Raw genomic sequence first — 12,549 nt, forward strand, 5'->3', positions numbered from 1 at the left:
TTTTTCCTAATGAAAAAGACTTGAAGTGCAATTCAAGGCACCTTTCTTAAAGCATGGGCAACACATTACAACGCAATCTAGGTACACAATATAGGAAAAATAAGTTTAAAAAAAAAAAGCAGTAGCTGTTGAACTACCAGCAAATGATAACAGCTGCTAGCCACTGACGCCGGATATTTGTGCCGTATCATACAATGACAGCGTAATTAACTAGCGGTTTGTTCGTGTCCTAAATTAGCGACTGAATATGATTTCGAGACAGCATTGTGTTGGTGTTGGTAGCAAGCGTTAAAACTGCCGATACGTCGAAAACTGACGTCAAGTTAGCTGTTACGCCACCACGCGGGCCAACTTCAAAGTAAAAGTTCACTAAGGCTATTGCATTGGCATTAATGACTCAATTTATTATTTGGTAAGCTTTACTTTGAAGTTAACCTTTGTGGAGGCAGTGCGTTCGTTGAGTATGTGTGCGAAATGTTCCCATGCATGCGACTTACGTGACCCATAAGGGTTTTCAACTTCCTCTGCTGAATGCGGACTAATCACGTTGCCTTATTGTGAACGCGCACAGTATTTTCACCAACCATTCTGCGGATCGTGCCCATCCTGAACCGATGCTTGATCAATCAAAGATGATTCGTTGCACTGCACCACTAGTGTGTACAGGTATGCAAATGCGCGTCGTGACGCAAATGACGGTACGCATCAGTGATTTCTGTTGCGCATGCGTACCTGCATACCAGTTATGTGCACCCCTGTATATGTATATGTTTTACATATGTGTATATGTATGTAAAACACGCAAGGAATTTGTCTCCATGTATGGTACACTAGTATTTCAGTCACAAGCAACTACGATAAAGAAAGAAATGACATACAAGCAGAGGTGGGCATTCCGCCACTGACGATTGACGAATGATGGGACACCGTTTTTCATCCGTCAATATAATCTTCACTAACCGCGTCCGGCAGTGACGGCCCGATAGTTTGTCAGTGGTAGGCTCCCGGTTTTCTGACATATTTTGGGGGGCCCCCCTGGACCTCTGACGGACTTAACTGATGGAAGTAAATGACGGACTGACTGATTGACAGACGGCATTCAGTTCGTCATGAAAAATGACAGACTGGCAAATGACAGACGGTAACCCACCTCTGCACATACAGTAAGTATAGAAAATCTTTCCGTAATGCAAGGGTACCGTTGTGCAAAAGTACTATCCAATGACAGCTCTGCAACAATGTAGAGAGTCATCAGAGCAGAGATAAAGTGAACAGTGGTGAGGTAACCACTCAAACTCCATTGCTGAGGCGCCTCTCAACCTCAGACGCCAGATCTGTAACACAAAGTGACATTTCATGGCCAGATTATGATGTCCAGTAATGCGTAGACTACAACTAATGACAACTTCATTGCACGCTTGCGGCCTTGGTGAGGAAAAGTGGTTGAGAAAATGGATGGATGGATAGCAAACGCTATGACATTGCACTGTGTCGTTAGTACTTGTTGGAATACAAACGGCTCGTTGAAGGGCAGCTATGGTAAGTGATATGTTTATGGTAAGTAAATAATTATGTGATTGATTTATTCATAGAGATAATTTCAATCTGCCACTACAGATAGTAGTGTATGTGGTGTATATGTTCATGTTTATTGATTTGTGTTGTTGTTAAAAAAAAACACAATTGTTTTTATCTATTTAAATTCATTTGTATTTATTCATCCAGACATTTTGTTGTTCTACATGTCAATGCAATTGTTCCATATCCTTGAGAATTGAAAAATAATTACACTTTAGAAGGATGTACATTAATTAAAAAACAACAACAAACAAATGATACTATCATTTATTTTGATAATTTCTGCATAATATATCATCCCACCCACCCCCCACCCCCCAAATTTGTTAGCGTGACAGGCCTTCCAATAAATAATTATGTCTAGGCATCCTTGTGATCGTCACAATTTGTCTGTTACAAACTCCCCCTGGACCCCAACAGAGAAGGGAAAGGTTATGTGGCCCTCACAGGAAAAAGTTTGGGGACCCCTGGTGTAGAGGGAGAAGAGCAGCGGAGAGAGGACGCGTCCTTGAGGGGCCCCAGTGCTGGTGGTGCGTGTTGACTTACTGTTGAGGATTTTGTCCCCCCCAGCCTCACCTGTTATGTCCTGCCTGTCAGGAAGCTGTGGATCCACTGTGTTAAATATGCTATAGAAATGAAATTTAATTAGTACGCAGGGAGGAAATTAATTGTTTTGCCTTGGGAGGGATCCGCACTCTACTTAAATACAGCCTAGAATACCGAGATACAGAAGATGATCCCAAGTCAACTGAGTTTGATACTGCAGAGGCATCCAATGTAAAAATAAAACATAATTTTGCATGGCCTGCAATCCTTTTAAACTTCCCGTTTTCATTATGAGGACTTCGTTTGGCAGCGCAAAGATGCAAAGTGTGTAATGAATTCAGAGAAAAACACCATTATAGGAATAGCTCTGCCATCAAATATGCGGAGCATATTAGATCATTTTTTTCATCTAACTTGTAATACGCGTATTTGTTTGAAACAATTCAATTCAGGAAGTAATCCCTCTGATGTTTCCCACTTGAGTGCACACAGTGAAGACATTGTGTCCGCTCAAATCTGGTCACTTGGCAACCGCCACTTTATTGTATTCAACTAAAATGCTTCCGGCTTCATAATCGTGCTCACGACAGCAGGCAGAGGGTCACAACATTCTTTTAGAGAGTTTGGGGACAAGCAGGATCTCGCTTAGACTCCAAATAAAACAATTTACTCATACCTGGGGAGCACAAAGCTTCCCGAGTTGGGAACTAATTAAAGATACAACCCCGTAAACATTCCCTTTTCCTTGGCTCCTGTGTTGGTTCTCTTCACTGAAGAGGTCCAGCTGGGGAAATGAATTACTGATTTGATTTTGACAATTGGACTAAATGGCTGAGAGTGGCAACACTCCGCAGCGACCGGCTCGAGTGTCTCACAGTAAGATGTGAGTGCTTAGTGCAAAGCATTTGGGGCTTTTGCTTCTGTGTTTCTTGTGTAAGCTTGAAGTCAATGAAGCGACATGAAATTAGTCATTAGCTCAACTGCCGACTGTAATGGTAAAACAGTCCGACTTTGGCACAGGCAGGTCGCAGGCTTTAGAGAATAAGAGTGAGGACTCCAGATGAAGGATATCTATTTGGTACATATATGCAACGGAAGGAATTTCTCCTACACCAGAGATAACATTTGCCACACAGAAAGACTAACAGAGTTCCATGTAATCAAATCAAATCAAATCTATCAACTGCAAGCACATCCTTAATCATTTTTTAATCCCTATAAAAATTCATAGGTGTCTTATTCGTCTGTTGTTTTGATATTTGTTGCCTGGGTGACACTTTTGGGCTTTCAGACATTTTATCTCTCAAGCTTCTGTCCTGTTTTGAATAGCCAAATGCTCCGAGACAGCCCCACGCTTAATATCGGTGCCCTCTGTTGGCAGTGTGGCCTTCAGTTTTTACTGAACACAAACATGAAACTCGACGAGAATTACCAGCATCTGTGACGTTTTATGTTGCCTGTATGCTACACAGGCGGCAAACGCAGTCAGCTTACGGGACTCTAAATCGGGTCATAGCATTTGCATAGAAATTGGTTGGAGATTGGAGGATCTCAAAAACAATCCCTGCGAGCACGCACACACACAAATAAACAAAGGCTCCCAGAGTCTGCTCATTGAAGGCCGAATAACTTCAGAACTATGAGAGGAGAACATGATGAGAAAGAGATCGAAGCGGACACTTCATGTTTAAGCAAAAGGGCGGCAAGAGATGTGGAACTTCTCTTGTCAATGATGAAGGATTTACTTGCCTTGGTATGGCCCTCCATGCGCGATGTCACTATGTAAATGAAGAAAGTGTGTGCCAGCTCCACACAAATCATTGCAACTAGGTGAATTTGTGAATTAATGACGATTCTAAGGGCCCGTATTTTTACATGGAGGGATTCCAAAGTGAGTTGTTTGTTTTTGTTTGTTTACAGGGCCCCAAATCCCAGGTGCCAGCCTTGCTAACAGCTGTCCGAGCTAACAAAATGACCGATGGCTCCCAAACGTCACGTCAGAGCAATGCGTCATTCTTGTCACCTTGACCTTGTATTTGTTTGTGAAAGTTGTTTTGCAGTCACCTGCAGAGGACCTGGTGAGTGCTGTCGCAGCAAAGAAAAAATGTCGTTCTGCTATGTTGTTCTGGTGACACGCAGCTTTGGTGACAGTTGAACTGCGGGCGTCATCAGCTAATAGCAGGTTGCGTGCCGCTGGAGTCTTAAGCTAATGAACACCTTTCAGTCACAGCTTTGATAATCAAGCGACAGCCACGACAGGCTGGGTAGCAGCAAAATAGAGGTGAATGTCACTAGAACTATTTCCATGCCAAAAGGAAAAGGAAGAAAAACCCAAAATATTGACAAAGGTTAACTACTCAATGGGATCTGCATGAAAAATTCATGCCTGAAATAAACAGCCGCTCTCGTGCGTACGCTCTATGTCATGCACTAGCTGCTAATAAAACATGTCAGAGCCATCCTTGTGAATTCTTCCACACAAGCATTTTTTTCAATGGGTAATTGAAAGTGGCAAGTGATGGGATTTGTATTCATGGGCAAGGCTGCAAAGCTGCTGCCGAGCTTGTGTCTAGCTGTTGGAATTTGGTGTTGCCTTACATTTAGTGTGAGGACAGAGATCGTAGCAGCAACATGACCATTAGCATTCATTCTTCCCCGCAGAAATCTTTGTTTCAGTCATGGCTGGCTACATATCGTCTGTGTTCTTCTTTTCGCTCTCCTATTACCTGTGGGTAATAGCTGCACCATCGCTCATACTGTTTCAATTCAGTCAAAACAGAACTAACCATGCATCTCATTCTGTATAGTAAATTATATGTTTTTATTTAACCAGGTGAAATACAGCACTGAGTCATGCATTTGGTCCCTGGGTTATTACAATTCTCGAAATCATGATACAGATGGTACAAAAACGCAATATGGCAGCACGCAACAGCATCCTGAGCTGTCCAGAATCAATATTGATCCAACAAAATGGCAAAAACCAGCGACCACACTCTGAGTGGACCCTTGATTATGTTTGAAAAAAAAAAAAAGAAAAATATATATTTGTGGGAATTCTTTTTCGTTTAGAAACCCCCACACAGTTCCTTTGAATTACATTCATTCAATTCAGTATATGTTTTCCACGAAAAAATGGGGAGGAATGGGGAGAAAAATTGCGGAAAAAAATCCAAATCATGAAAAAAAAATTCTATAAAAAAAAAAAGAAAATCAACAAATATGCAAGTAATCACCAGTAATCACAAGATAGCAGAGATGTCTTAGTTATCTTGTTCAGCAGATCTATGCCATCCTTTAATGGTCATTTTTATGCAGGAAAAAAAATACAATATCCTATGGGGTTATTTTGTTGTTCGCTTCAAACCCTTTGTTATTGGCTTAGGATAGTGGATCTTTTATATTTGCATTGAAAAAAGTATTATCAAAAATCAAATCTATTAAGAGCACATATTTTGCACGTATTTTGTCTATATTTAAAATATCATTTGTGTCACGCATCTGGTTACGAAGTGAGTGCGTGGTCCTATGTGGCCACCCAGTAGCACTGATGAAAAATGGTGGCCCCCTCCAGTATTTAAGTTGTCCATCCCTGTTCTAGGCTCCTCCATGACTGGACCAAACACGAACAAGATTTTGTACTTTTTCCCTGTTAAGAGTCTGAAGGTAAGCGAAACCCTTCCTATTCCCAATTCTGGCTGAATGTGTCTAAAAATTTTGATGCAGGGTAAACCGCACCTCTAATCACAGGTCATCACTAGGATACCAAGTTCCGTGTGGCCCCGAGCAGCAAATGAATGAATGGACATTTTTGTACAGCGTGCAGGTCATACTGGCGTTCCCTCAGAATCATAAGACGAGGCGAGTCGATTTAAACACTATCTACCTGACCTCTTGGAGCACGGCAGCCCTGCCAGGATCGGCTGGATTAACTGCTGCCTCGTGGGTAAACTGATTCATAATAAATAGCAGCTGCGCTTTGAACACATCCATAACAGCATATTAGCATTGAAATGAGGTGAAGATTTTGTCAAGGGGGAACTTCTAGGTCATACAGAGACAAGAGATTAATCCAGCCGGGGGGACTTGCTAATGTCAACAGTGTTCAAGTCGAAGTTCTTTGACACAGAAGAGAGGCTCCTAGTTTGTAAGATGCTAGAAGCCATCCATTTTAGAAATGTCAAGTGGAAAATGTAGAATATGCTACAATGAGGCCTGCCTTTGGCGTTTTCCACCAACTGGTTGTGATGTTATGCACCGGTATGACGCATTTGAAAACCGAAGCATTTAACATGTCCATGTGAATGCCGAGACATCTCCCAATTCCATCAATGCTTGACGGAGGTGAGGAGTAACACATGACCTTGGCACAATTTAAGTTTTTTTTTTTAAATAAATAAATTGTACTTGTCATAGTAGATTTTCAATGTAGTATACTTTTTATTTTTACTATTTATTTTTGGTCTGAAGAAACTCACAGACTTATGTTTACATGGGGGGGACAATTCAAATGAAAAGGAGCAAAATAAAAGCCAAGTGGAGAGTAAAACAGAAGACAAAATAACTTCTGATGACATTATGTTCCAATAATTACCAAGGATTTCATCATTAAAATATCTGAATGTGCCCATTTCCTGTTCAAAAACTAGGCAGGTAGTGATGAGAAGCATTGCACATAAAAACAACAACAACAAACAAACAAAAAAGACAATGCACTTTACCTATTATGTTGTTGAACAGTGTGTTCAACAACATAATGAAGCATAACCAACAGTTTTGAAAACATATTGAAAAATTCAAACATAGTCAGAATGAAGGTCAAAATTGAAATACAAGATAATCTCCTATTTTGGGGTCATATTTTTATATCCGACTCCAGAGGAGAAGTGTCTCACGAGTCATGAACCTCACTACGTCACTGACCTAAGCAAGCACAGAGCGAACATGCAAACTCCACAAACGAAGGTCAGAGCTCGGCTTCAAAGGCAGATGTGCTGTAGTAATAATACACAATCATAACAATTTAACTAAGAACGAAATTGAAATAAATCATCCATCCTTTGGCCATTGTAGCTTATCTAGTGATGTTTAATAGCTTCATAGACATGTTTTTTTTCTAATCTGTTGAATTTACAGTGACTCAAAAGCGTCTCCAAGAGGCCAACCTCAAACATTCTACTTTCACAACAAGTGATGGCTCACTAACAATCTTTCAAGTCGATTCATAAAGACTCAGCGGGGTTTTCCTCCATAGCGCCAATTATTTTGACTGCTACCTAGTACCAAAACTGAATACATTCACAAGTCCTCTTGAGTTTTTGATCAACATAATAAACACACGTGTGTTGTTGTAATACGTTGTGTAAATTAAATTCTACTGAAATATAAATGCTGGTCACGGTGAACACCTGCACATACCACAAAATAAAGGCAGAATTGACCAGGCATATGCATACAAACACCTACTGTTAAATGAGTGTTGAGAACAGAAAATGTTTGTATAAAGGTAGTCTATTTTTTTATTTTTATTTTTTTGCTAAAGCTTGCACGTTTTTGCATGATTTTTAAAACACAAGTATTCAATTTTATACATGTATTTTTTAATCTTAATCCAGGCATTTCTGCACAATTACATCATTATTTCAAGTCCCTGCAAGGTGAAAATGTCTTGTGAATTTGACACACCACAAAGAAAAATCTTGCTAACAACCCTGGCAAGTTTTAACCACAAAGAAAATCACTAGGTATATAAAATAACCACTTCAAATTTGAAATTCATTACCGCTTTTATCTTGCTGCCCTTGTCAGTGCCAAAGATATGACGTTTTCATTTTATTTTTCATTTCAAAATGACTAATGAAACAAACATCCTCTATAATGACAGTACAAGACTAAAGCAGAAAAACATGGCTAGCAGGACAAATAAATACTAATATTTATGTACTACACTTTAAATTTATACAACTCGACAAACAGCTGACAGCAGGGACAGGGACAAAAGACTGTTCTGATCAATTGAACTGAAAAATAATTCATTTCAGGCAAAGCAAGCAAATAGTGCAGTTTTCAAAAATGTCCACAAGGTGGCAGCTACGTTTCACAAGTCACGAAGTTGCAGATGTACGTCATCACGTCGTGCGCGTGACGTAGAAGGAAGTAAACCGGGACGCGTTGTATGGTTTATGAGCAAATATCAAACATGTCGCGTTTCATTAGAAATTGATTAGTGCTACAGCATGCACACACTGACCCGAGGAGAAGGGAAGTGTGCGTTTAACTCGCCATGTCGGCGAACTATCCCACACCTTTGTACGATCACGCCGCACGCGGAGACTTCAGCCAAGTTTACGAGCCGTCGGAGGATTCCTTCCTGCTCATTGACGCGCTGGAAAACGATGCTCGCAAGCTCCAGCTCATGAGGTCACGCACACTCTTTCACCATGTGCTCCTGATAGGTTCTCACACTCAACTTAAATGCTCACACTTATGGGTTTACTCTCACACATGAAAATGAAACGCTATCACACACTACGCTACTGAAAAGCTCACACACGAGATGCCCACAAACACAACTGCAGCATTCACACGTACTACTGAGAAGTTTTCACACACTACTGAAACACTCCCACACCTTATTGAAACTCTCACACATATGGCGCAATCGCTCCTACCCAAACCACTGAAATTTCTTTGAGAATATTTTGAGTGCATTTCAGTATCATGCGCGGAAGATTTCAGTTTTGTCTTTGTCTGCTTGCTCATAATGATTTATGTCCCTGACTGCCTCTCATGCACTACTCCCCCCAAAAAAAATTGGGAGAATCAGCTTTAGTGTGATGCACAAAAATAACACTGAACAGTTGTTCACCCTCAAAGGTTTAGAGAAGTAATAATGCATTTAGTAATGCATTTCAGTTGAAGTGTCACCCGCAAGATGAATATTACAAACCTTTGTATATCACAGCACGTATGTCACTACTGTCAGCAGGCCGTGCGTGTGCGTGGAGGTCGGCAGCGGCTCAGGAGTGGTGTCCGCGTTCCTCGCGTCCTTGCTCGGACCCTCGGCGATCTATTTGTGAGTTGATCATCATCAACATCTCTGTGTCGCTTCCCCCCCCCCCCTGCATGTTACCAAGAGTGTGTTTCCTAGTTGCACGGACGTGAATCGCGCTGCAGCGATGTGCACGGCCAGGACGGCATCACGCAACGGCGTGTCGCTGGAGCCCATCACCACAGACCTGGTCAGACGATGCTTTAGACGTACGACGCTCAACTTCAACTCTTGAACATTGCGCTCTGCTTTAGGTGCAAAGTCTGCTGCCCCGGTTGAGTGGACAAGTGGATGTGCTCCTGTTCAACCCTCCTTATGTGGTCACACCATCCAGTGAGGTGGCTCTGCTTTTTAAAGTTGAAAGGTCATGAACGTGTGATCATGGAGGAGTAAGTGTTGGGTTGTGTGTGTGTGTGTGTGTGTGTGTGTGTTTCATCAAAGGTGGGCAGCACGGGCATAGAAGCTGCTTGGGCCGGTGGGAAGCGAGGTCGTGAGGTCACCGACAGATTTCTACCCATCGTATCGCAGTTGCTGTCCAGTCGAGGGCTGTTCTACTTGGTTACCATAGCAGAGAATGATCCAGGTGCCGGTCATGTTTCTCACCACTTACTTCACGGGAGCATTGGGGCGGTATCGTCTTAAATAAAGCGAGGATGGTCTCACTTTCCATGTTTGTCAAGTTGCCAACTTTTTAAAATAGATTTGTGACTTGAAGACCTGTTGGGAAGAACTAAACATAGTTGTAAATTTATATATTTATGTATTTTTTATATCTGAACAAAAAAAAGGAGAGCATTTTTTACCAAATGTCACGTTCCGCTATGAGTTAAGTAACAAAAGCATGGAAACCAAGTTTCTTAATGAAATTGTTTTAGTTTAATTCATGAGTTTTCATTAACTAAAATAACCTTGCTATTCACACCTTTGAGGAATTTTTGTGATTTCGTTGATCCTTTCATATTTTTGCTGCAGTCTTGCTCGATTGATTGATCTAATTTAATTTCACCTGTTGTTGTTTCCTTCAAATCCTAGAGGAGATTATCCGGACGCTGAGTGGATACGGTCTGCAGGGAAAGCCACGCCTGTCGACCAGAGCTGGAAACGAGAGACTCACAGTCCTGTGCTTCCATCGGTGCAATCATGCGTGAACTTTCTGGGTCAATGTTGCTGTAAAGTGTCTTCTTGATAACAATCATAGTCATCATGAAAATATAACTGAATCATGAAAAGGCCTAGATACACCAAAGGCCTAGATACACCAATCCGACGTCGGGGCGTCTGATTGGTGTAGCGAACACCTTCGTCACATCGGACCTCGTCAGGAGGCGACTCAGCATGTTGAATCGGCGTCGTGAGATTTGGTCACTCTGAGTGGCTGTTAGCTAGCGAATCAGCACACGTAGTACGAACGGGAAGTGACAAATGCGGATAAACAGTTCAAACAGCCTTTGCTGCCTTAATCTTCTAACAAGTACAGAAGCGAGGGTTTACAATGTAAGTATTTCACAATACCGAGTCAAGAGCGTGAGTGTTTACTTCGCATGGGAGTTAATCGTAAGCGAAAAATATAGGTGAATGCATTGTTTACGTTTTTATAATCCACCCCTGGCCATTAGCTTTCGGGTTGGCTTTTTCTAACCATGAGGAATAGTGACTACCGCCGCCGATGGTATGGAGGAGTATTACATCTTACGCATGCGCACTTTACTTTAAGGGTCTGTCGTTGCGGTGTATCTTTCCAGCATGACGTGCCGACAGCCTTGCCCGACATCACAGGGGGTAAGCGTCGCTCACAGTTGCCCAACGTCGGATTGGTCTATCTAGGCATAAACGCTTAGGTCTTATTAAAAGTGGCCAAACATTTGCACACATGGCAGTAGAGTCATAAATCTCATTATAGGTTTCCTTCATTTTAGACATTTTTTTCCCCCTTCACGTACTTTGTACGTGATTTTGACATGTCCTTAAACGACTGAATCATTTATCATTCATTAATGGTTTTACATACTGTAAAATTGTACGCTTTCGGTGTAATTTGTACAGGTGGAAAGACCTTTTCAAACATGTACGCCGTACATCGCAAATGTGTACGGCCAATGTCAATTTTATTAGAGTTATCCGTTCCTGTTTTTGTCGCCTAACGGCAGTCGGGAAACACGCAGCGGATATTTCTCCAAGGACGGAGTTGGATCCCGGATCGCGGCCGTCGTACGTCGTCGAAAAGGGGAGCCCAGGAGACTCACAACACATGTCAGATGGAGACAAGGGGTCTTCCTCACGCATGCGCACAACACACCCACGACGCAATTGCCACAACATGTTTACTTTTTTTTTTTTTTTTTTAAACTGATTTCCGATCACGTGACAGCAGCCATTCGAAAAAGCATGTGTAATATGTAAGATTATATACAGATATGTACGGGCAAATTACAACTTTTGTAAGATTCAGGTATGGTTTTATAGTATACAAGCTATGATCAAATGCGTTGTGTTTTCATTCCGTTTTCAAAATCACATTGAACATTTTGTACGTGTCCCTGAAATTGCTGTCCACCTTGTCACTATGGTCTAACTGTCCCTTTAAAGGTTGAAGTCAAACCCAAAATCTTCTTTACAATGTTCTATGCAGGCCCACTAGTCAAAACATGGCATTCTGATTAATATCGTGTTTGTGAAATATGAGTCAAGCAGTAAAATCCATCCATTTTTGTCCATCTCGGGGTGCGACCATTTTTCTAGTTGCTGTCAACTGAAAATGACATCACAGTTGCTCAGGTAATGACCAATCATGACTCAGCTTCAGAAAACAGGTGAGCTGTGATTGGTCGTTACCTGAGCGACTGTGATGTCATTTTCAGTCAACAGGAAGTAGCAAAATGGCCGCCCCCTGAGACGAGTGGATTTTGCAGCTTAACTCATATTCCACAAACGCAACTAATCAGAATGCCGTGTTTAGACTAGTGGAGGAGCATAGAACATATTGACAAGAAAATTTTGTGGTTGACTTCCCATTTTAGAAAACAGTTTCGGTGACATGATGGCGAACATTGTCTTTCTTCAACGATGATTGAAACAGTGGACAGTTACAGAATCAATACTTATTTTCATCAAGTGTATAGTTGGACATTGTAAAGCTTAACATGCCCTCTCTGTCATAGTGAAATATTGATGGAACGGTTCTTGGCCAGAGTGCTACCTGAATCATTTTTTTGCTAAGTGAAGGCCTGCCATACGCTCATTAAATGTTATCAGCCAAAAACGTCGTCCATGTCATCATCCATTATGTTGGCAATCATATTTTTGGAAAACGTAGCTTTTTGGGGGTGAAACAGAAGTTTAAAGGCACATCATCATTACATTAAGGGTCCCTATAC

General features: G+C 41.5%; 2 protein-coding genes across 3 annotated transcripts in view; both read left to right on the top strand.

The window, feature by feature from the left end:
* The window catches only part of ncam2a (neural cell adhesion molecule 2a), a 239,390-nt gene extending 232,970 nt beyond the window's left edge, over window positions 1-6,420 (top strand). Inside the window, exons 17-19 of one of the 2 annotated variants that reach the window (XR_015086058.1) lie at window positions 4,045-4,202; window positions 5,726-5,790; window positions 5,875-6,420. Coding sequence is in view for 1 of the 2 variants with exons in the window: in XM_086025043.1 (XP_085881169.1) it covers window positions 4,045-4,075 (31 nt within the window). In the remaining variant the exon portion in view is untranslated. Of the gene's footprint in view, window positions 1-4,044; window positions 4,231-5,725; window positions 5,791-5,874 lie in introns of those variants that run through there. The other variant, XM_086025043.1, reaches the window with a different exon arrangement.
* Window positions 6,421-7,051: 631 nt separating this feature from the next.
* hemk2 (HemK methyltransferase 2, ETF1 glutamine and histone H4 lysine) lies at window positions 7,052-11,921 on the top strand. The gene is made up of 6 exons (XM_086025261.1): window positions 7,052-8,544; window positions 9,113-9,199; window positions 9,275-9,365; window positions 9,430-9,513; window positions 9,617-9,758; window positions 10,208-11,921. The coding sequence occupies exons 1-6, from the start codon at window positions 8,408-8,410 to the stop codon at window positions 10,321-10,323; spliced, it is 657 nt and encodes a 218-aa protein (XP_085881387.1). The 5' UTR covers window positions 7,052-8,407; the 3' UTR covers window positions 10,324-11,921.
* Window positions 11,922-12,549: the final 628 nt, after the last annotated feature.

Source organism: Filicampus tigris, chromosome 1 (genome assembly GCF_054856515.1).
Source record: "Filicampus tigris isolate MCC_2025a chromosome 1, RoL_Ftig_1.0, whole genome shotgun sequence".
In the NCBI taxonomy this organism is placed as follows: Eukaryota; Metazoa; Chordata; class Actinopteri; order Syngnathiformes; family Syngnathidae; genus Filicampus; species Filicampus tigris.